The sequence below is a fragment of the Giraffa tippelskirchi genome, chromosome 6 (assembly GCF_054371585.1).
Source record: "Giraffa tippelskirchi isolate mGirTip1 chromosome 6, T2T-mGirTip1v1.2.pri, whole genome shotgun sequence".
Taxonomy (NCBI): Eukaryota; Metazoa; Chordata; class Mammalia; order Artiodactyla; family Giraffidae; genus Giraffa; species Giraffa tippelskirchi.
Genome location: NC_137280.1, coordinates 152,371,406 through 152,395,337, shown reverse-complemented (window position 1 = coordinate 152,395,337; position 23,932 = coordinate 152,371,406). Strand labels below are relative to the sequence as shown.

The 23,932-nt window shown below is 43.6% G+C and overlaps 1 protein-coding gene across 10 annotated transcripts in view; it reads right to left on the bottom strand.

The window, feature by feature from the left end:
* Window positions 1–23,932, bottom strand: part of RASGRF2 (Ras protein specific guanine nucleotide releasing factor 2) — a 240,322-nt gene that overhangs the window by 24,433 nt on the left and 191,957 nt on the right. For all 10 annotated transcript variants that reach the window (XM_081503811.1, XM_081503812.1, XM_081503815.1 and 7 more), the window contains 2 exons: window positions 23,265–23,371; window positions 2,126–2,238 (listed from right to left, as the gene is read on the bottom strand). In XM_081503811.1, the coding sequence (XP_081359937.1) occupies window positions 2,126–2,238; window positions 23,265–23,371 (220 nt within the window). The remainder of the gene's footprint in view (window positions 1–2,125; window positions 2,239–23,264; window positions 23,372–23,932) is intronic.

Genomic DNA, 23,932 nt, shown 5'->3' with positions numbered 1-23,932 from the left:
ATGGTAAATAAGATTCGTCTGAAGTAGAAGAGCCAGTCAGCTGAGTGCTGAGCTCACCTGCGGGCACAGGCAGAGAGTGCTCAGGATTGATTGGTGATGCCTGGCATGGGCGCTGTGAGGGGACAAGCAACGTGAAGGCCCAGTCCTGACAGCCTTTCCAGTCTGAGCACCTCCATTTTCCTGCTGGCTATTTGGTCAAACGTCACTAGGGGCCCATACTGCCCAAACCTAGTTTTTAATTATCCATGCTTTAAATACAAAGAGCACAGTCAACAGTTTATACGAAGAGAAGAAGAACAGCAATCACTCAGAGACGACCACTCATCCACCGACATCAGGCCTTATCCGAAGATATATTTAGAACTTTAAAATCTGAAAATAACATAGTAACAGAGCCCCCGAGTTTACTGAGATGTTTTCATAGAATGGAAAAATTGAAGACGCTTAACGGTTTCCTCAGTTCAGTTCAGTTCAGTCACCCAGTCGTGTCCGACTCTTTGTGACCCCATGGACTGCAGCACGCCTAGGTCTGCCCTAAACAAGTACAACAAACACAGTGACTGGAAACAACAGAAATTCATTGTCTTAGTGTTTCAGAGGCTCGAAGTCCAAACACAAGGTGTCGGCAGAGCCATGCTCCCTCTGAAACCTGCAGAGGAATCCCTCCTTGCAGGGGTCCCCAACTTCCAGAATCTAATGCTGGATGACCTGAGGTGCAGGTGATGTAATAATAATAGAAATAAAGTGCACAATAAATGTAATGCCCTTGAATCATCCTGAAACCACCCCCACCCCACCCCACCCTCAGTTTGTGGAAAAACCGTGTTTCACAAAAACCGGTCCCTGGTGGCAAAAAGGTTGGGGACTGCAGCTTTCTTGTCTTCTCCCAGCTTTTGGAGGTTTTCTAGCAATCATTGGCACTCTCTGGCTTGTAGCTGCATTACTCCAAGCTCTGCTCCATCTCCGCACGGCCTTCTTTCTTTTGGAGAGGCCTCCAAAAGCACGATGGATTCAGTTAAACTGGACTCCCCTCTGCACACAAGTATTCAGGATAATGAAGAAACAGTCGAGTCAAGCATAGAAGAAAGGAAGGGTTCTTTCCATTGCAGATGCAGAGGGAGCTAAAAGTCAGAATGGTAAAGGAGGAGCAGGCCCCGGGCTTCCTACCCCACACAGGGACAGACATAGAGCCACAAGTGAGGTGGAAACTGTAACTGAAATGTCCGCACAGAGACACTAATGACTGCTCTCTTCATGTAGAATGGACTGGAAAAAACTCACTCATCAGGAGGCACGAGAAAGCTTGTTACCTGCCTGGACGCTGGGTGTAATGAGACACAAGCAGCCTCTAGCACGAAACCCAAAGTTTAAGACTTTGTTACACAGAAGTGCAGGGGCTGAATTCATACAATCCACAGGATGTGGAAATCTCCACCTAAGAAGCCGATGGTAGGGACTTCCCTGTGGTCCAGTGATTAAGAATCCACCTTCCAACACAGGAGATGCAGGTTCGATCCCTGATCGGGGAACTAGGATTGCACATGCCTCTGGGCAACTAAGCCAGGTGATGTAACTACGGAGCCCATGCTCCACAACTAGAGACCATGTGCGCTGCAGTGAATATCCCCGAGTGCCGCAACTAAGATGCGCTGCAGTCAAATAAAAAATAAATGAATAATATTAAAAACGAAGACACTGATGGTAAAATTGGTTCGGGACCAGTGAAATAAGCTGAAGAAAATGTATAGCTGCTGTATGGTGGCACATCCACAAGCCAGGTACACGAGACTTCTATAGAAATGCTACCAACCGTGAGCTTGTGATAAACAGAACACACGAGGGAAAAACACCTCTGCAACACCCGCTGGACCCTCAGGAGACCATCCTCCAGGCTTTTGATTCTACAGTAAACTACTGTCTGCCACACAGACAGGAGCGACTGTACTGCACACAAGTTATATCGCCCAGACTCAAGTCTTCCCAAGGAAGCTTTACTAGTAAGGACAGAACTGTAGCTGCACCTAGAAGTCTAATACACTTCCTTCTGGTCTGATAGGATCTTATCTTCTGTGAACACAGCACAAATCAACCAGGGTGGTTAATAGGGACCTGCAAGTGCTTTTACCTCAGGATATTGGCTGTGGCTTTCCGTTCTTGGGGAAGAAGATCTGGGTCCCGTAAAACTTCTTCTAGCAAATTTAAGACGTTCATCTTTAGTTCATTGTTGAGTTCAAAGTCCTAAAAAATGAAATGGATTTTTAAGATTTTAGTTCCGAAGGGTTTAGCTCCATGACACACGACACCATTCCTCGTAACAAAGTCTCTAGAAGCTATGTATGGAAATTAAAATGTTTGAAAACTAGACGCTTCCCCCTCCCGAGATCCTGACTTAATTGGTTTGGGGTGGGGCCCTGCTGACAGGCTTCCTGTGCTGTACTGTGCTCAGTCGTGTCCAACTCTTTGTGACCGCATGGGCTGCGGCCCATCAGGCTCCTCTGTCCATGGGATTCTCCAGGCAGGAATACTGGACTGGTTTGCCATTTTCTTCTCCAGGGCATCTTTCCCACCTAGGGACTGAACTTGGGTCTCCTGCACTGCAGGCAGATTCTTTACTGACTGAGCTACCAGGGGAGCCCTGGGAGATAGGAATTCCTCAAAAGGATTTGTGCTTCCCTTATCCTGGGACACTGCCTTCTCCCCAGGCTTGTTTCTGTTCATCTTTCAGCGTGAGGAGGTGATGTACTTTATCCTAGGAGCTTCCTGAGTTGACCCAAGGCGATGAAGAGCTTTTTCTCGGTGTTCCCATGATGCACTCCATCATAACTCACTGTACTGTAAGGGCTGATTTAATTGTCTGTTTTCCCATTGGCCCATGAGCCAGTAGCTGGGGCACAGCAATAGCTTTAAAAAAGAAAAAGTTTTTTCGAAGTATAAATTCTGCAATAAACGTCAATACAGGTATGCTAAAGAATAAACGATACACACCCATGAGGCCACGTCAAACAAACATAGGAGTCATAGTGAAAGGGTACCCACCTGGCAAAGGTGAGTAGGACGACATGTGCACCAAAATGAATGAGAGTAGTAAGGAACAACCAGCTGAATCAAAACAACTTGCAAGCCCCTACTAATGCCCACAAACTCATAAATAGATACATACATGAAGAGGGCAGAAGAGAAAATTATTCTTTACAGTGGACTTCCAATAAATGTAAAGGAATATGAGTTAGAAAATCATCATTTTTGACCAAAGCAGTAGTAACTTATCAGGTAAGGATCATGAATAGATGCCACAATTTATAGGGAAACAGAATTAACAGTGTCAGAGTACCCTCTCGCCTGTAACACCACCATTAGAAATGATTAAATGCAAAGGGAGAATCTGACAGATGTCACCTGAACCCAGTGGTCAGTTACTGTCACAGGAATGAGGCAAACCAGCATCATGGGCCCAAGAATGTAATGTTCTGCGAAGAATCATCATTGAGTCTTTTTTCCCCAAATGCATAATCTCACACTTGCATTGTGAGGAAGCACGGGCTTACACATTCCAAACATGCTAATGTCATCAAAGACAAAGAAACTAAGAAATTGTTCCAGTTTAAAGGACACCAAAGGCCCCACAGATAATGTAAGAGGTGAGCCTGGACTAGATCCAGGATCAAGGGGGAAATGCTCCACAGGGCATTACTGCAACAACTTAGAATCATGTGCCAGTCGCAGCATCCCATCCATGTTAAATGGTCCTGAATTTGATCATTTTGCTGGGGCTATTTAAAAGCAGGCCCCTGGGGGAGACGGGAGGAGTGAGAGAAAACGTGAGAAAGGAAGAGGGGGCGAACACACATGTGGTAAACATGTGAACCGTTAGTGACTCCAGATGTGTAGCCACACCTTTGATTTTATTCCAGCATTTTCTCTTGACTTGAAAATTTTACAAAGTTGAAAATTAATAAAAAGGTCAAGTTGTAGTTTTTTCACACTCTTTTATTACATGTATTCTTATAAAACACGGACAGCATACTGGTAGCATCCTGGGATTATCAGGTACTGAACGCTGCCACATCTTACTTTAAGATCTGACTCTGACAGACTGTCTTCGCATGTGCAGCATAGGGTTTACTTTCCCTACTACACAAAGTTACTCATTATGAGTACATTTTAACTTTAGAGAAAGTAATTTTGAAGCACTACATTCTGAATTCTTTTAAGTGATTAGAGAAAATATTGCTCATTACAATGGATCCAATAAAAAAGCATACTTTTCCTATATTAAGTTCCTTCGGTAGTGTCTGACTCTTTGCCACCCTGTGGGCTGTAGCCTGCCAGGCTTCTCTTGTCCTTTGGATTCTCCAGGCAAGAATACTGGAGTGGGTTGCCATGCCCTCCTCCAGGGGATCTTCTTGACCCAGGGATTGAACTGGCATCTCTTATGTATCCTGCATCAGCAGGCAGGTTCTTTACCACTAACACTACCTGGGAAGCCCATATTTAGTAAATTGGGGGCATAAAGTCCATAATTTCACAAATTGTAGACAATACAAAAGTCTAATTTAACCTGAATTGAATATTTGTGAGCCTCAGTTTGGTGAAAAACAGTGTCATTAATTTTTCTCAGTATTTCCCTTTCACTGTTTGACACCACTTCTCAGGGAGCAGGAGCCACTAAGGTCCAAGCAACACCTTCAGATGATATGTTTTCCTAAAATTTCACCTACTTTTTGCCCAACAGCTTCTTGACTATTGATTTTATTTTTAAAATGTATGCAAGGAGAAGCGAGTATATCTTGCTGCTGTTTTTGTCCTTTGTCCTCCCCCTCCCACCATATCAAATGTAATGGGAGTGACGTTTGTAAACAGCTGCCTACCCCAGTCTTCATGCACTACCAAAGGATTTCTCAGCCATCCAGCATCTTTGCTTAATGAATGTTTGATACTTATTATTGTGATGACTGAGTCCTGCAGCTATGTTGAATCTCTCAATGATGCAAATAATCTGATTATCATAAATGGATTAGTGTGAAGGACATCAAGCCGGTGTTTGGACCTCGCTGGGGGCTAATTAGTGGCTTAATCAACAAGCATCCTCCAGTGCCTCCTGTGCCCCATTCTGGGCTCAACAGTGGGAACGCTTCTGAGACCCCAGGAAGGCAAGTTGTGTGAAAGGTCTTGTTAAGGAAAACAGAATGTAATTTGATTATTCTGAGCCCTGGGAAGACTAGCCCAAGAGAGACCTTTGCAAACTTAGTGAAATCTGCCCAGACACTATCTGAAGTGTGATGAATGGTTACGGGTGAATACTCACTTTGCTCATGTAGCTAATATAAAGCAGGTTAGCTAATGATGGTTGAGTACAAAACTTAAGAATTTTCACTCAGAATTTTCCTTTACAATTGCACAGGCTTTTGTCATGTTCAAAGTGACCTCCCAGGTATGATTTCAGCCCTTCCTCAGCCGACGCAGGGGCAGGCAAGGGGGGAACCATAAACCTGGCTCACACCCGGGCCACTGAGGCTGATGGGATGTAATCACATGTGGTGAAATGAGGCCCGTAAGGATGCGGCTGCGCGGGGACAAGAACACAGATCTTCCATCTTATTTCCACCCATGCTTCTCAGATTGTCCGGTGCCCACGAATTGCTGCAGATTCTGGTGCAGAAGGTCTGGAATGGGGTCTCAGATTCTACTTTTCTAAGGAGCTCCTGGGTTTTCCTGCTCACACTCTGAGTAGCAAGGCTTGGCCACTTAAAAAAAAAATCATGCAAAAAGCAGCTCCTCAAAACCTTAGTGAAAAAAATCGGAATCTTCTGATGTACAACCTAGAACGTAAATTTTTCTTTTTTTACCAGAGCGTGTAAAATGTAGAATTGGCCATTCAAAAATCCCTGTTAAAAACAGTACCTACTACTCAATTAAAAGAAATCTGGGGACTTCCTTGGTGGTCCAGTGGCTAAGACTTTTCGCTCCCAATGCAGGGGGCCTGGGTTCAATCCCTGGTCAGGAAACTAGATTCCACATACTGCAGCTGAAGATCCAGCATATGCAGCTAAGGCTGCCACAGCCAAATAAATTAAAAAAAAAAAAAAGAAATACGAAACATCTAAAAGGCACGTGCAGTAAACAGGAGGTAGATTATTTAAACAGGAGTTAGGTAATGCACAGTAAGTTTGCCTAACAACCATTTTGTAATTTATCTAGAATCTCATTTTTGGCTACATCTCCCCAGGTCCTGAGATGGAAAACCAGAATACTGGGTGTTGGAGGGACACTGGGCTCCTTCTCAAAGGCAGCAATAATGACGCCCACAAGGGGGCGCTCCTGGATCGCCTGGCTCCTCCGGAGACCGCAGCAAGCGAGACCCGCTCAAGCGAGCCAGGCCTGAGCCTGGGAGCTTTCAGGGAAGATGAGCAAACGTCACGGCAACCCAAGAGGACCTGCAGTCATCACAACAACAGCTTACTTAGGTTAGTTTTCGTTTTCCAATTCACGAAGCAGGGTTGAGGAGACCGAAGGCTGGAAAAAAGAAACCAGTCTGCTTTCAAAGGCGGAGAGCCCAGAAAATTTGAGACTTCAACATTTCAGTCTCTAAAAAGGAGACTACAGCTTTTGTTCTTTCAACAGGCACTGAGCATCTTAACATCTGGGCTTTAGGGAAGACACAGAACAGCCAACAGAAGTGGGCGCAGGGAGCAGATATTAACCAATAAAACCCAGGGAGAGGGTCTTAAGAAGGGGCATCTAAAAGCAGGTGCCCACTGAGTCTTAGGAGAGGGGCAGCGTCTGGAAATGCGGGTCTGGGAGCCCCCTGTAAAGAGGTGACAGCTCAAGCAGAGTGTCAAAGAGTGGAGTGTGACACACAACACATGCTTAGGAACAAAAAGTTACCAACAGATAATGCTAGAATCCTCCTGAAAAGCTATTAGGACTTACGGACATTTTACCGAGACCCTACAGACTCAACTCAAACACACTAAAAATGACTGGGAGAGTCAATACTTTCTATAGGTTACTGATTAACTCCTGAGGTAATTATCACAACTAAGACTTAAGAGTTTGCCACAGGCTAGATGATATTTTAATCACTCTATTATCTACTTCAACCCTCAACAGCAACAGGTTACAATCGTTATTATTCCCATGTCACAAAGGAGGGAGTCGAAGTACTAAGTATCTTGTCCCAAGTCACACAGGTAGCAAGTGGCAGACCCAGGACTCAAACCCAGGTAATGCTGGCTAAAACCTGAGTTTTTAACTGCCATACTCTTCAAAAGAAGCAGTTATCAGTGAAGGAGTCTTGGCCCGAAAGACACATCTCAAAAGCATTACCATGCTGATCCTGAACTACCTTGCATCTATACTAATGATTTGAGACATGGATTTTGAGACTCAGGTTTGTATGAATAAGACTGGATCATACAACAGAAAAACCAGTTTCTCTGGCACTTTAAAACTAACCCCTGTTGATAGTTTAGGCATCTTGGAAATGACATTCATTCTTGCAGGAGAACAGAGTAATAATTATAATATACCACATATGGCCAAGGGAACTCTAGCACACTGGGAAAGTCTGATTCAATAAGCACAGTTTGGGGGTAAAGAGAATTATGAGAATAATTTTCTCATTGTAATCAGTACAGTGTATTCCTAACAGTGGCCAGAGTTTTTAAAAAGAAAGTAGAAATACTGCAGAGTGGAGTAAAATCACATAAATAATTTTAATGGATTGAAGGGCTCATAAAGAAGGGGCCTTGGGTGTGCTAGGCTCAAAAATAAGAGCCTAAAGTTTGACTTCACGATTTTCAATGCAAAGCTATTGTTTCCTGTTGTCTTTGACTACAGAAGATGAAATTTTTTACTTGAAATTGTGATGTAGATTTAGGTTAGATCCAGGCCATTTTGTCAAATTGGAAATTGAGCCAAAGATGCTGACTGATCTTCCCAAATCTATGCAAATCATCCTGGAGTCTAGGGTGAACTCCATGGATGTTAGTGAACTAAAGATAATAAGCCTGTCAACCCCTGTGGATTTCAGCTCTTTTGAGGGGAATCTTTATTTAGAACTTCAATGTTGACACCCAGTCCTAGGGGAGACTGTGCTGGATAAGGGACCCTGCATAGTACCTGGGTTGTCTTGTCCACTCGCCACCACCCTCGTCTGCCTGCCTTCTCACCACCTCTGGGCAATCATGACTCTGAATTGGGGTTTCTCCCTGGAAAAGTGAAAGGTAGAGTTTTCCAGCATTTCTCATCACCAAACTGCAAAAATATTTTAACCACCTCTTTGTTCACACTACCAAAAGAACAGCCTAGTTGAAATTTTAAAGAAAGGGCATTAAGTGTGGAAGAGAACCCTACAAAAATACCATAGTAAACTAAACTCTTTACAGTACCTGTTCAACACTTACTAGTTATTAATTACTCATAAGGTTGAGAATCTTCAAAGAGGAACAGAATATATAAGAAATGTATGCCTGACCATTATGTAGGAGTTTATGAACCAGGAAAAGGTAGTAAATTCCAGATATAATTAACCCCCAAATTTGCTAAGAATGTGTGTGCCTGGTGGGCCCTCAAATATTTGTTGGATGAATGGATAAACGTTCTTGGGAGTGTTCTTAACTTTGAGACAAGTGATAATAAGCCACCTAATTCTTCTTAAACTGGCAGTTTGGGAAATTAGTTTAGCAGATGTGAAGTGGGAGGCTATGAGGAGAAGGCACAATGCGAAATGTGGAAGATATGTTAGAGCAAAAATAACTGGGGAGAGGCAAATGGCAATGAATGACACCAACTCAGCGAGAAGGAAAAAGCTACGCAGAAAATCATTTATTCCATCATTTTCTAACAAATGACTCTGCATGTGAATGACTTGCTAAAATGCAGCCTCTAGACCTGAACAGCTGTGCTTAGAAGAATTTTAAATACTGCCCTACAACCTTGAAATCTGATAGCTCCTGAGCTTACATCTCTAAGCTTTAAGAGAGAATCAGCCCGTTTAAAAGCATTTATCAGGAAAAAAAAGAGAATTTTTCCACATGCTGTGTTTTCCATTGGTTTCTAGATAGGTGTTAACTGATATGGAATTGTCTCTTTCAAGATAATGGCAAGGATCAGAGGGAGAACGAAAAGTGTGGAAGAGCCTGGTTTTAATCCTGATTTCGTAACTTTCTTAATTAAAGAAGGCCACATGCCAGGAAAATTTAACTTGAATAAAAACCTTACCAAAATGCTAGAATATATTCTCTAAGCTATGCTTTGTCCTCCCTTCCCGGATTCACGAGAGGGGAAAAGACTGATAAAGAAAGCTGGTAGGTTCTCCCCACAGAGAAGGCAGACTCAGGGTCATAGGAATCTGGTAGAATCAGAACCTTCAGTGTCCATCCAGAGAGAAACTGCACCCGAGCAGATGAGACGATATAGGCGGGTGACTCTGGGGAGCAGAGTTGGGAGGAAAAAAACACAAAGCAACAGTCAGCAGGTGAGACAACATCCTGGACCTGAATGAACCATCTGAGGCACCAGCGTTGAGCGGGCTCCTGCAAGTCCTAAGGTGACTGAAAGTAACGGAGGTCCCTGGTCCTGAGGACTTGATGGCGTGCCATGGTCTCCAGAAACACTTCCAAGGCCCAAGAATGATTACGAGCATGCGGAATGCAAACTGGGAAAAATGAGGATCCCCACAGCACCTTTAATCAGAAAACTCTTATAGCAGAGATAAGAACTTACCAAAGTACATACAATCCCTTGTGTGCTTCTCTGAATTTTCTCTGTCAATGCAATCCATCCACAAAAGGTTAAAGAATCCCACTAGTTCTACAGGGAAAACTACATTTCTGTCTCGGCAACTGACGGAAAATGAAAATAAGCTCCATTTAAGACATCTTCTTAAACTTTTAATTCTATTTCACACTGACTTAAATAAATCCTGATGAAAATGTCTTGCCAAGCATTTCTTAAAAGACAAGCATGATACAGGATGCTCAGGGCTGGTGCACTGGGATGACCCAGAGGGATGGGATGGGGAGGGAGGTGGGACGGGGGTTCTGGAAGGGGAAAACATGTACACCCATGGTGGAGTCATGTCAACGTATGGCAAAACAAATACAATATTGTAAAGTTAAAAAATAGATAAATAAACTAATTCAAAAAAAAAAGACAAACATGGAAAGCTTAAGGAGAGTTTAAAGGATAACAATACAGATGCATTAAAGATAAGAAAAAGCTCTGGTAAGCAGTTCAAGGAACAAGACTCTTGTTTGCTTGGACCACAGAAAGAGTTAAGATCTATCCTCAAGCTTAAAAGAAAAAAAGAGAGAACCCATAATTATCAGCTAGTAGTTTCTTGTATATTTTCTAGAGCAGTCTGACAAAGCATTCCTTTCTGTAGAAGAACCCCATATAGATCATTTGGTCAATTTTACAGATTTACAGCAAACACACACTGGAATCCAGACTAGAATTCAGGTTTCTGCAGTTTGTTCCTCATGTGAGTCTTTTCTGACCCAGCAACTAAAGTGAAATGCAATGCCCAAGGCAGTCTATTCTGAGGGGAGGAGAGGCCAATGTCAACAACAAAATTCAGCAGAATCAAACACCCACTGATGAAAATAGGTACCAGCCTACATGTTCAGGAAATGAGGAGTGAAAAGGACATTACTGTCCTAATTAAATTAGATACAGCATTCTCTATCTGGCTGCCTTTATGGGAAGTCTTGGGCTTCCTTGGTGGCTCAGCGGTAGAGAATCTGCCTGCCAATGCAGGAGACGCGGGTTCGATACCTGGATCAGGAAGATCCCCTGGAGAAGGAAATGGCTATCCATTCCAGTATTCTTTCCTGAAAAATACCATGGACAGAGGAGCCTGATGGGCTACAGTCCATGGGGTCGCAAGAGTCGGACAGGATGGAGCGACTAAACAACAGCAACAAGTGGCCAAGCCTGGGCTTGTGAATAAACACTGGTTTGCACCTGGTGGAGGTTTGAGATTTCTTAGCTTAGACATTTAGAGGCCAATGGTGGTAGTGTGGACAGCTAGAAGCAAATCGGGACCAATTAATCAGGATGAGACTAACATAAAAACTATGTCCACGGATTGTCTTTCTATTTGGTGGTTTTTATAAAAGCATTTGCAAGGTTGAGGTAATACACACTAATTTACTATTAAAAATAAATATTGCAGGGACTTCCTTTGTGGTCCAGTGTTTCAGAATCCACCTTCCAATGCAGGGGATGTGGGTCCAATCCCTCATTGGGACATGAAGATCCCCCATGCCGCAGCACATGTGCAGGCTTGCCCAGCCTGCAATTATTGAGCTTGACTGCCACAACTAAGACCCAGTGCAGCCAAAATAAATAAATATTTTAAAATATTTCATAGCTTCCAGCATCTCACAATGTGACTGAATTCTCTCTTCTTGTTCCTGGCATCCCCATCAGAACCCACAGGCAGGGGAAAGCCTAGGAGCCTCCCTGTACCACCTGAGTGATAAGGCCACATCCTAATCCACCTGGGATACTGGTGGGATGTCTGGGGTCCTGAGGCCTTGAAAACAGCAGGGGTTTTTCTGGCCTGTGGCCGTGGACAGCACCCCCAACTCCCACCCTGGCAGTGTCCAGGGGAGACTGTTATGGGAGCTGGCTAATCACTGTCTGAATGCAGGAGGCACTGCTTGGCTGCTGGAAGCGGGCAGGACTCTGCCCAACCTTTAGCAAGCACAAATCCTTTGTCTAAGTGACACAGAGTCTAGGGCCAAAGTCTCAGAGAAGACTAAGAAATAGAGAAAGAAAGGAAGTGTTGTCAGTGCTAACATATGATATGCTCACTCTCTGGGGTCAGAAGTGGCTTTTTTCTATCCGTTTGGAGTGCTCTGCATTCTGAGTGTCAGCTGGCGAGATCCAGGGGCAGTGAGATGGGTGGTTGAGAACCTGAGCTGGGCAGCCAGCAGCCCATGTGTAAAACCTGGTTTTGCTACTGGCCACCTGCAACATCTCAGGGAAATTATTAATATTTCGTCCCCAGGCTTCAATTTCACTATCTGTGAAACACAGACTATACTTTCCCTCCCGCAAAAGGCTGGAGTGAGGAGTGAATGACTGAGTGTTTGAAAACCGCTTAGAACAGCACCTGACATTAATACAGTATTGTTAAAGAACCTTTTGAACACTCTGGGAGCCTGTCACTCAGAATGCATCCTTAGAGAGCATACTGCCTTCTGGGGGCGGCAGGGATGGGGAAGTTAGGTTTTCAAGTTGCCCATGAAAGACTGAGTGTCCCACTCTGTAACTAAGACCATTTCAAAGCTCAGGTTGGTGCAGAGATCATTCCCCTGGAATCCCAGAGCTCCTCCTCCCAGTTCAGTGTCAGGGACACATCTCCCCAGGAAGTGGATGCTGGGAACTCTCATTTAGCTGTGGTGAGGATGCGAGGGAGGGGCATTTGTAAGGTCCTGGGCATCTTTAGGAGAATGAGGTCAGGAAACATTCAAGTGCGGCAGAGAGTACTGTGGTCCAGGGAGAGCCTCTGTCTTCTGAGAAAGCTCCAAGATCAAGCATCCCTATTCTGAAGGCTGCCTCGTGAGTGGAAAGAAAATCCACGACCCAGGAGCAGAGTCTGGGTGGCCCGTGTAGACGGGGAGAGTCTCCCAGGCAGACTGGTAGGAGCAGCATAGACAAGGAGGGGGTGGACCCGAGGACAGGATGGGGCTGGACGCATGCTAAGAGCCGTCAGTCCAGGCAGCAGGAGCTGCCTGTTCAGTAGCTGGTTCTCTCTTATCCATCTCATTCTTCCACCCACAACAAAAGTCTGCAACATATTTGTCCTGATTTGGACATTTCAGATTTGGAGCAAAGAGTAAATCTGAACTTAGTGCTTTAAGTTGACACTGGATTTTATGTTTTCCTAAGCAATGCCAAAAATTTTAAAAATTTCAAGGGCCTCCTGGGGCTTCCCCAGTGGTTCAGCAGTAAAGAATCCACCTGCAATGGAGGGAGGTGGGTTTGATCCCTGGGTCGGGAAGATCACCTAGAAAAGGAAATGGCAACCCACTCCAGTATTCTTGCCTGAGAAATCCCATGGACAGAGGAGCCTGGTGGGCTTCAGTCCATGGGATCACAAAAGAGTTGGACATGACTCAGCAACTAAACAACAACAATAAATAAATAATAACCTAATAAATACAGTGCATGCATGCTCAGTTGTGTCTGACTCTCTGCTGCCCCATGGACTGTAGCCAACCAGATCCCTCTGCCATGGAACTTTCCAGGCAAGAATACTGGTGTGGGTTGCCATTTCTTTCTCCAGGAGATCATCCCAGCCCAAGGATCGAACCCATGTCTCCTGCATCTCCTGTATTGGCAGGCGAATTGGAAGTCCCAGTAAACACAGTATCTGCCCATAAAATCCATTTTTAAAAGGGCCCTCTGTCATCTGTCAAAATAAGAAAAAGAAGGGACGAACTGATAAGCTCTCGTTTTAGGACACCCTGATCCCTGAGGTCTTTGACACTAAGTACAGATCGTCACAGCAGCTCCGACTCTTCTGCCTCAATTAGTCAACAGGCATATTCTCACTGTACCGCTGGCCTGGGGTTGCAGGTCCAAAGCCCAAACATAAGGATGCTCATTGCCCTTTCTTACTGAGAAAAAGCCATCATCTTCTCTGTGCGATTTATAACCCTAATACCAGTGTTCCATAAAGATTTTGCTTTTGCTTCAATAAACCCAGTCTGGGTATTTCCTTCTTCAACAGGCTCACTGGGGCCCTGGCGGGGACCACCCATCCAGGTTCCTGCTTCAGAGGAACAGGGCCCTGCAGGGCAGTGGAAGGACAGGACATTAGAGCTGGGTCTGCTCACTGCTGAACTCTGGAGTGGCCTGTTACACTGTAGCCACTAACCACATATGGCCAGAGGTGACTGTTCTGGACACCACGGACATAGAAACTTTCTACCACTATAGAAAATTCCCTGTGCAGTGCTGATTGAATGGCTTCATTGGTCAAATAGGGGTAGTGGCATTTTGTCTGAAGGCCTGGGTTCAGCCCAGATTCCACCTTTACAGGGCTCTCCCAAGAGCAGCCATCCACAAAGTTCTGAGCATCCATCTAGCATGGTTACTCTAACAGGAATTGTTCAGTCACTCAGCCATGTCCGACTCTTCGCAACCCCATGGACTGCAGCACACCAGTCCTCCACTAACTCCCAGAGTTTGTTCAAATTCATGCCCATTGAGTTGGTAATGCATTCCAACCATCTCATCCTGTCATCCCCTTCTCCTCCTGCCCTCAATCTTTCCCAGCATCAGGGTCTTTTCCATTGAGTTGGCTCTTTGCATAAGGTGGCCAAAGTATTGGAGCTTCAGCTTCAGCATCAGCCCTTCCAATGAATATTCAGGGTTGATTTCCTTTAGGACTAACTGGTTTAATCTCCCTGCTGTCCAAGGGACTCTCAAGAGTCTTCTCCAGCACTAAAATTAGAAAGCATCAATTCTTCAGCACTCAGGCTTCTTAACATCCAACTCTTACATCTGTATACGCTACTGGAAAAAACATAGCTTTGACTATATGGACCTTTGTCGGCAAAGTGATGTCTTTGCTTTTTAATATGTGGTCTAGGTTTGTCACAGCTTTCCTTCCAAGGAGCAAGCATATTTTAATTTTGTGGCTGCAGTCACCATGCACAGCGATTCTGGAGCTCAAGCAAATAAAATCTGTCACTGCTTCCATTTTCCCCTCTTCTATTTGCCATGAAGTGATGGGACCAGATGTCATGATCTTAGTTTTTTTAATGTTGAGTTACAATGAAACACGACTCAGTCATAAAAAATGAAACAATGCTATTTTCAGCAACATGGATGCAACTAGAGATTATCCTACTAAGCGAAGTAAGTCAGAAAAAGAAAGACAAATACCATATGATATCACTTATATGTAAATCTAAAATATGACACAAATGAACCTGTCTACAAAACAGAAACAGACTCACAAACATAAAGAATAGATTTGTGGTTGTCAAGGGGAGGGGAGGTGGGAGAGGGATGGATTGGGAGTTTGGGGTTAAAAGATGCAAACTATTACATATAGAAGGGAACAACAACAACAAAACAACAAGGTTCTACCGTACAGCACAGGGAACTATATTCAGTATCCTGCGATCAACTATTAATATTAATACAATGGAAAAGAATATAAAAAGGAATGCATATATATATATATATACATACACACACACATATATATAACTGAATCACTTTGCTGTACGGCAGAAATTAACACAATATTGTAAATCACGTATACTTCCATAAAAAATTACATAAAAATTTTATACAAAAGAACAAACTGGGGTAAATGAATGTAATTGGCAAATAAAGGGCTTTATCCTGAATGTATAAAAAGTACACAAAATCAATAAGAACAATGCTAAAACTAAGAAAAAAAGAAAAACTGAGCAATGCCCAGAAAGTGGGGCATTGACTGGAAGGGGCCTCTCTGATGCCAGAAATAGTCCATTTCTTAATCGGGGTGGGAGATGCACAGGTGTGTACATGGGTAAAAAGTCATTGAGTTATACCCATGTTTGGTGCCCTTCATACGAAGTATGTAATATCTCAGTAAAATGTAAAAAAGCATTTAAACCAAGGAATTCTTCATCAGCAGCTAAATATGCTTTGTCCATCATACAATGAATGTAAGAGGACAGAAGTGAGTTAGAAACATAGTGAGTTATCTTGATAAATTCTGTGAAATTTGCTCTGCCAAGGTGACCTACACTTCCTGTATCACGAACAATAATGAAATAATTGGGAAGCAGTACTGTTTCTCAGTGATTTCATTAAATTGCTCTACAGGCCATCCTTCCCCACCTTTTAGGATGGGCACCAGAGTTTCCAGAAGCTTTAGTTATAAGAACAATCCCTTCAGTCAAAATGTCCAATCCAGTACATGAATTGAAGTTCCATTTCAGTCTGGAATACACCAGTTCCCTTCTGGCCCTGCCTGGCTGGCCTCAAGCCTGGGACCCCACATGGGAGGCCCCTTCTCTCTCCCCTACTTCCTCTCTGCTTTCTTGCTATCACTTCTGACCTTCCAGAGGAAGAAGATATCACCTGACATACTGGGGCAGGTGGAGCCTGGTCCTGGTTCCTCTGGACATGGCAGATAGGACAGTGCCAAGCTCCTCCTTTTGTGGCATTTGTGGGGTTTCTGGAGACCTCTCTGCTGGAGACTTAATGCCCACTACCCAACTCAGGCTCACACTCACATCTACCCTGGTGTCGGGCACATTCTGGTACTCAGTTCTTATTAGCGAATGAGTAAAGGAGGTGAGAAAACAGAAAAGGGAGTAGCAATGTCCCCTCCATAAACTCTTTTGGGAAGGAGATTTTAACATAATTAGGTCGTTTTTGTCTGATCTTACACTTTTAAAACATGTAGGCTAATTCTCTCTAGCTTACAATTAAGAAAATAAATGATTGTTTCATTCTCAGGTACTTAGTATTCCGACGGTGCCCAGAGTCTGATGAAACGAGTTGCAACCTGTGGACACAGCTGCAGGCTCTTTTATCAATGCCATTCCATGGTTTGTAATAACCCACAAACAAGTGGACAGAGTATTTTTTTCAGAATTAGTTGATCAATAAGACAACTCAGGAAAATCAAAATTGCTGTAGATTGTACATACGAGACCTTCCATAGATACTAGAACACAGATCTGAGTTGTTTATAGCCAGCCTCAAAGTACCTCTCCAACCTAGCTGTGCAAGAGGACACAGGCAGAAACACTTCAAAAAGATACATGTACCTCAATGTTCACAGCAGCACCATTCACAATTGCCAAGACATGGAAACAATCTACATCAACAGATGAATGAATAAAGATGTGGTATATATTATATAGACAGTGGAATACTACTCAGCCATTAAAAGGAAATGAAATTTTGCCATTTGGAGCAAGATGGATGGACTTGGAGGGTATCATGTTAAATCAAATAAGTCAGATAGAGAAAGCCAAATACTGTATGATATCACTTATATGTGGAATCTTAAAAATGCAACAAAATAGTAATACAACCCTGATCTACAACACAGTAGAGTAGACTCACAGATACAGGGAACAAACTAGTAGTTACCAGTGGGGAGAAGGAAGGAGGGAGGGGCAATATAGGAGTGAGGGGTTAAGAGGTACAAACTATTATGTATAAAATATGCTACAAGGACGTATTGTACAATGTGGGAATATAGCCAATATTTTATGATAACCATAGAGTATAACCTTTAAAAATTGTGAATCACTCTATTGTACATCTGTAAGTTATAAAATATTGTACATCAGCTATACTTCAATTAAAAAAAATTTTTTTAAGCTCTGCAGTCCAGGAAACTGCAGACACTTTGTAATCAGGAATTGTGTGGATGACACATAAGGCTGCCTGGCATGACACCCCCAAGGAGGGTGTGGACACCCAGTGAAAACAGTTTCTCTACTCAGACTTTCTGCACACACAGCCTTGATTTCCATTAGTGGTTGTAGTCTCTGTCTTGTCTGACTTGGGAAACTTTAAAGGCTAGAAAATGACTTTCCGGAGAGAATGAACAACAACATTAAAGTGTAAACTCAACAGCTATCACTGGGCAATTACCATGTAGTCAGCACTGCAGAGCCGGTGAAAGGAGATACAAAGATGAGTGAGGCAGGCCACCCTGTATGGAGGGAGCTTCCAGGCTGGTTGGAGGGAGAGGAAATGTACATCTCTTCTGTCCTTAGCTGGAAGGGGTTGTACCTATGTTGTACCTTATGTCCTTCATGCTTCTTAATTCAACATCACCTTTAATTTTCACCACAGTCTTAGGTAAGGGAAAACATGGATGGTTGTTCTCTTTTTTAGAAGAGGAAATGAGCCCCCAGAGAGTCTGAGTAACCAGTTCAGGGCCCCAGAGAAGATACAATGGCAGAGCTGGAAGAAGAATGCCCCCCACCACAACTCTGGGCTGCTAATCCATAGACAAGTGCATATGTGAGAAACTCAGCTCGCCTTGTGGCTTCACTTTCAACATGGAAGGAGAAAAATGAGTGAAAAAGCATGACAAGATGAGGAGAAATTAGGGGAGAATACATTCACACGTGAGAAATTTTAAAATCAGGAAAAAATGAAACACTTTAGCCTTACCAAATACTAAAGAAAAGGCTAGAAGTTTCCAGGAGAGGAAGTGGCACCCTAGCACTACATTTGGGGGGATGGGGAGAGCTGAAGGTGACATCCTAGGGAAGTTTCTATTTCTCTGGAGACCCACACCCATAATTCTGCAGCTCTTTATTTCTCCTGAAATAAGTTCAGGATAGCATCTGCCAATATGAGTTAACTTTGATGAGAACTGAGAAATGAATGCATGATCTCTAATACTTTATAGGAGACTCGATTTTCTACATTATTTGTAGACAAATTTGCATCTTGCTGTTTCACTGTGGTTGTTTTCTACAAATTGCAATGGTGCCCCCTGTTTAGTCTCCCATGTGAGGAAAAATGCAATTGTGAGCATGCTGTGCTGCTTTTTGAAATGAGTTCAACTCCTTACTAATTTTCTTATAAAGCTACTACTTCAAAACAGTCAAGCTGTCACAACAACGCTGCATTCTTCCTCAAATGGGCTCAACTGGTACTGAATGAATCAGATAAGAAAAACAGAGACAACAAAAATGACGGTGGGACTTCCCTGGCAGGACTCCCCACTTCACTTCAGTGATGAAGAATTTGCCTTGCAATGCAGGGGACATGGGTTCAATCCCTAGTCGGGGGATCTAACGTCCCACATGACACGGAGCAAATAAGCCCGTGGGCCACAATTAGAGAGAGCCTGTTCGTCACAGTGGAAGATACCATGCGATGCAACGAAGATCATGTGTGCCACAATTAAGAGCTGACATAGCCTAATTAATTAAGTAATTTAAAAAACCCAAATATGGGGGTTAATTGACAGAGTCAGATTAGAGCTCAAGTTTTCTGACCGGCAGTCTCAACTCCCATTACCTTTGTGAGAGTAAATACCTTTAAATAAACCTGCATAAAGGCTTGGAGTTGTGCTATTAATCCTTCTTCAAGCACCATGGTGGTCACCCTGCTTGAGGCCATGCTCCCACCTCCTCTAACTCAGTTGGCTCAGGTGGTACTGCAGTGGTGACAGGAGGTGGCGGGCACACAGTGTGGCCTCCAGGACCGTGAGCTGAAACCAGGTCTGTCTACTGGAACTGTTTACCAACCCATTACCGAGAGCCTGCCTTGACCTGCTCTAGATAACAGCCCATTAATTGATTCCACTCTCCATTAAGAGGTCATGACTGAATGCTTTAAAAGCTCTGGTCTGTGCAGTGATCTCATAGGAAATAGAATGAATCTGGGGAAAGAATACACTTTAATTTTAGTGACATTTTAATTAAAATGTCATTAAAATTGAATTTAATGACATTTTAATTGTAATTCCCGTTGGATAAATAGAGTTTTGTTTAAAATCCATTACCATATGAAACTCAAAAACAGTGCTAAGTTCTTATCATGCTCTTCAAAATTCAGAAAAGAGAATTAAAATGAAAGTACTTACTTTCTCAAAACATTCAAATAGCAACTTCTCTTGTAGCTTGAAGTGTTGTTACCAACTTGTAATTAAAACTTCAAGTCTAAGCTTTGGATCCAGGCCATGAGGTGTAATTAAAAGCACTCTGGCTTTAGAAATGGACAGGCCTGGGCTCAAGTCCCACCAAAAGCAAGTCAGTAAAGCGAGGAAGGGAAACCTGGACACTGAAGCCAGCAGAAAAATGTCCTAAAGCTCTTTTCCAATAAGCAGAAATGCTATGGAAACACCTGCGCCTCTGAATTTACTGAGAGATGGTGATGGAGAACTCACTTGAGTGAGGAAGGTGACAGGCTGTGCACATGATGAAGCTATACCAGGACAATCTGACACCAACCACACATTACAACAATCCACTCACACGAGCAGGAAAGGTAAGAAAAGACAAGTGAGTGAGCGGTAAGAACTGCCTTTGGCACATCAGGGTCTAAATTTTATACAGTAATCCTGACTGGAGAAAAAACTGGATACCTTAGCTGCTTTATTGTCCACACATGTAGAGATGTACCACTTTGATGTAGAGAAGGTCTGGGATGCTAAAATTGATTGCAAAGTGCTTTCCATGTATAAGCACATCTGAAGTGACAGGCTGCAAAGTATCTGAACTGTCCAAACAAAAGCTAACACCTAGGGTGCTTTTTGTTGCACGTAGAAGATTTTGTTTCTAAGATGACAGCTTCATTTTAGTCCATTTCACCCACACTTGGAAGGGGAAAAGGGTTTCCTAGGAAATTAACCACGCACCATTTCTTATTCTGCCTTTGCTTTTCTAATTAAGGATTCAGGTTTGTGGCTGCCTTTCTAGCCGAGTTTACTCCGAACTGGCAGACTCAACTCTCTGGGACTAGGACTTGAGCGCTGGAGTTCAAGAGTCTTTGGTTCAAGTCCAGGTTCTACCGCTTATAAGTGCTGTGACTTTCGGTACCTCATGTCTGGGATTCAACTGTAAGATATAGACAATACAATAAAACAGCAAGTTCAAGTTGACCTGTGGAGTAGGTGTCCAATAAATTTTAGTACCCTCTCCTTTCCATTTACAAAATCTTCCTCCCAGGAATCTGCTGCACCAGATGAAACTTTGCACCTGCTGCATTTAGTCATCTGTTTGACTCTCTATCTATCTAGGCTTCCCTGTTGGCTCAGTGGTAAAGAATCTGCCTGCCAATGCAGGAGACGTGGCTTTAATCTCTGAGTCAGGAAGATCCCCTGGGGAAAGAAAATGGCAACCCACTCCAGTATTCTTGCCTGGAGAATCCCATGGACAGAGGAGCCTGGTAGACAGAGGGCTACAGTCCATGGGGTCACAAGAATCGGGCAAGACTTAGTGACTAAACAACAACAACATCTATTTATCAATTATCTCTTTCTATCTATCCAGGGGGCTTTTGGATTAAAACTAAAGGCCACTTGGACACAATCTGAATTAAGAGACTCTTGCTTTCACATCAATCCATTTTCATTCCAGTAGCTAATGGCTTGGTGTTATTCAGCCTGATATTGCCTGTACGCACACATGTATACCTGCTGTACAACGTAGCTGTTAAATCAGATGATAACACTTTACTATAAATCTCTTAATTATAAGTGATGGATTCAGTACACTAATCTCTTCCTATCTATGAACTGTCTTTACCAAAAGTAAAATAACCCCAGTCTACTCTAATTTGAATTGAGGTACTTTTCTAGCTACTCTAAGTGTTATATGTGAATTGTGAGGGACCCCTGTTTGAGATCATTAGAGGAAGAGGGCGCTGCGGATTGATAACACAGATAAAAGGAAAGTGAGGCTAACAGGGAGGTGGGATTAGAGCTTTTGAGGGAAGACATGGAGGAGAGGAAAGAACTGGGGCCAGGGAGACCTGGGCTGTGACTGGCGTTGTGACTGTGAGTCTTGGCATGAACTTGCAGGGCCCAAGCTGTGACTGGGGAAGAGAACCACATAGCATGTGCTCAGCTTCGTCTATCAGAGCCACTCTGCATCTCCAAGCCACTGTCAGACCCAGGAATCAGAAGCCAAGACTCTGAGTCAAAACTCAGAGATTACAGGATTGACAGTCAGGTGGCAGAGAGATGTCATTATCATGTTTTATCTGGAAGCAAAAGGGATTCAAAGCAGCTCACTGAGATTGTGGAAAAGAGAGACTAGACATTTCCAACGAGCTAAGGATGGTTCTCTGAATTTGAGTCATATAGGATCCATTGTTATTTATCTAAGATGTACAAGATGAAGTGCTTACAGCGTTTATTAATGTGCTGTACTTGTTTTTATTTTAATTAATATTTAGGAGCTGTCATGGGCCAGCTGGTGGTGAGGTCCAAATCCCACTTGTTCCAATTAGTGAACTGTCCTGCCACAGAGGTTTCAGGAGCCTGGCCCTCGCGAGACTCTCTCTGATGAACGATCATTACCAAGGGCCAGGCAGTAGACCTGTGACAGCCTCTGAGAATATAATGAAGTGAGACATGGGAATTCCTTGCATTTTTCTTTTCCTCTACTCATTAGCTACCCCATCCTTTATATGTTTTCTGCGTTCTGATCTGAGCCATGAAAGGCCCCCTTCTCCCTCTACACTCCCCTTGCAGGGTGCTAGCCAGCCTGCGGCAGGAAGGCCCACCTCTTATTTGGCAGTGGGGACACTGTTTGGCACAATTCATGCCCTGAATCAATGAGGCAAAGGGGTCCCTTGCTTTATTTTGTGAAATGGTGAAATGGACACAAAGTCTACAAACTTGCACTGAATACACACAAATAGAAAACAAGCAGGCGTCCTGTCAGCATGATGCAATTTAAAAACAGAATACAGTAGACTCTTGAGAAACACAAATTCGAACTGTGTGGGCCCACTTGTGCGTGGACTGTTTTCAATAGTAAGCAGGACCACACTGCACAGTCTGAGGTTGGGTGAATCCTTGGATGTGGAGGAATCACATACATCACAGGACCTCGGGTACGGAGGGCCAGATGTAAGCTATACACAAGTTTTCCACTGCACAGAGGACTGGCACTCCTAACCACCACATTGGTCAAGAATTGGGACTTGCCTGGGGGTCCAGTGGCTAAGACTTCACACTCCCAATGTAGGGGGCCCGGGTTCAACCCCTGGTCTGGGAACTAGACCCCACATGCCTCAACTAAGAATCAACTGTACTACAAACAAAACATCAAAAGGTGTGAAGGCAAAAGTGTCTTCTGAATCGGGCTGAAAAACACCCCTGTGTCTGGTACCAGAACGCCGCTTGCTTCCAGGGGCACCTGCTCTTTACCTCCACGAGGTACCACCCCAGCTGACCCAACTGCACTGACAGAGAGGGCCCTGTGAAGAGTGCTCCCAGGTGGCAGAGGACAGTGGTCCTGCCATAGCTCTGGCCCCACAGTGGGTGGGGTTCCTCAGAGACGAGAGAAGGGGGTGTCCTGCCGCACTCCCTGTGTCCTGCCCTCAGAAGAACTGAACCGCTGGATGCTTGTGGTATGCATTTGCGTGCTTTGACCTACATGGGGGCCCACCTTTGAGTTTCTCCCCTTCAATATGCTCTATTTCCAAGGTTTCAAACTCTAACTCAAAAGCATCAGGAGGTGGTGTTAATGATTTTTAAAGCTGGTGTTTAAAAAAATCCTTGAAAGTAATTACTGAGGCTACTAAATTACCTGTGCGTGCTTTGAGACCCAGTGACGGAGAACGTTCAATACTCGATTGGTGGCTGTTCTACGTATAATAAACTCTTTGTCGCATGTTCTCTCGGAGTTGTTAAATCCTTGGGAGGAAAAGAAACACACACGTTGTAGTTAAAGGCAATCCCTGGGGACCTGGAAAAGGTCACTTATTTTGGGACACTGCTTAATGACACTCACAAATGACACATCCTGGCAGAGGAGTAAGTGGCTTCAGCTGGTCGTGGATTCTGCTTACTTACCTATGATGCCCTCAGAGGCCACCACATAGTTACAGGTACAATTAAATGAATAACGTGCACATATGTATTAATGATCACTGATGAAGAAATCTACAAATGGTCTAGTGACATTTCCACTTATGCCTGTCCTGTTGTATAACATAAAGCCAAGGAGTTTTAACAAAGTATTTGAGCCAACATTAGTTTATACTTTTGCTCCAGAGTCATATAACCACAGATATTTTCAATATTTGCAGATGGATAAGCTCATACCTTGGCTCACAGATGATAGAAATACTTTGTTGTGCGCTCACATATTGAGAAGCAGTACAGCACAGTGGTTAAGAACATGAAGGAGCTTCCCAGGTGGTGCTAGTGGTAAAGAATCTACCTGCCAACGCATGAGACATAAGAGACTTGGGT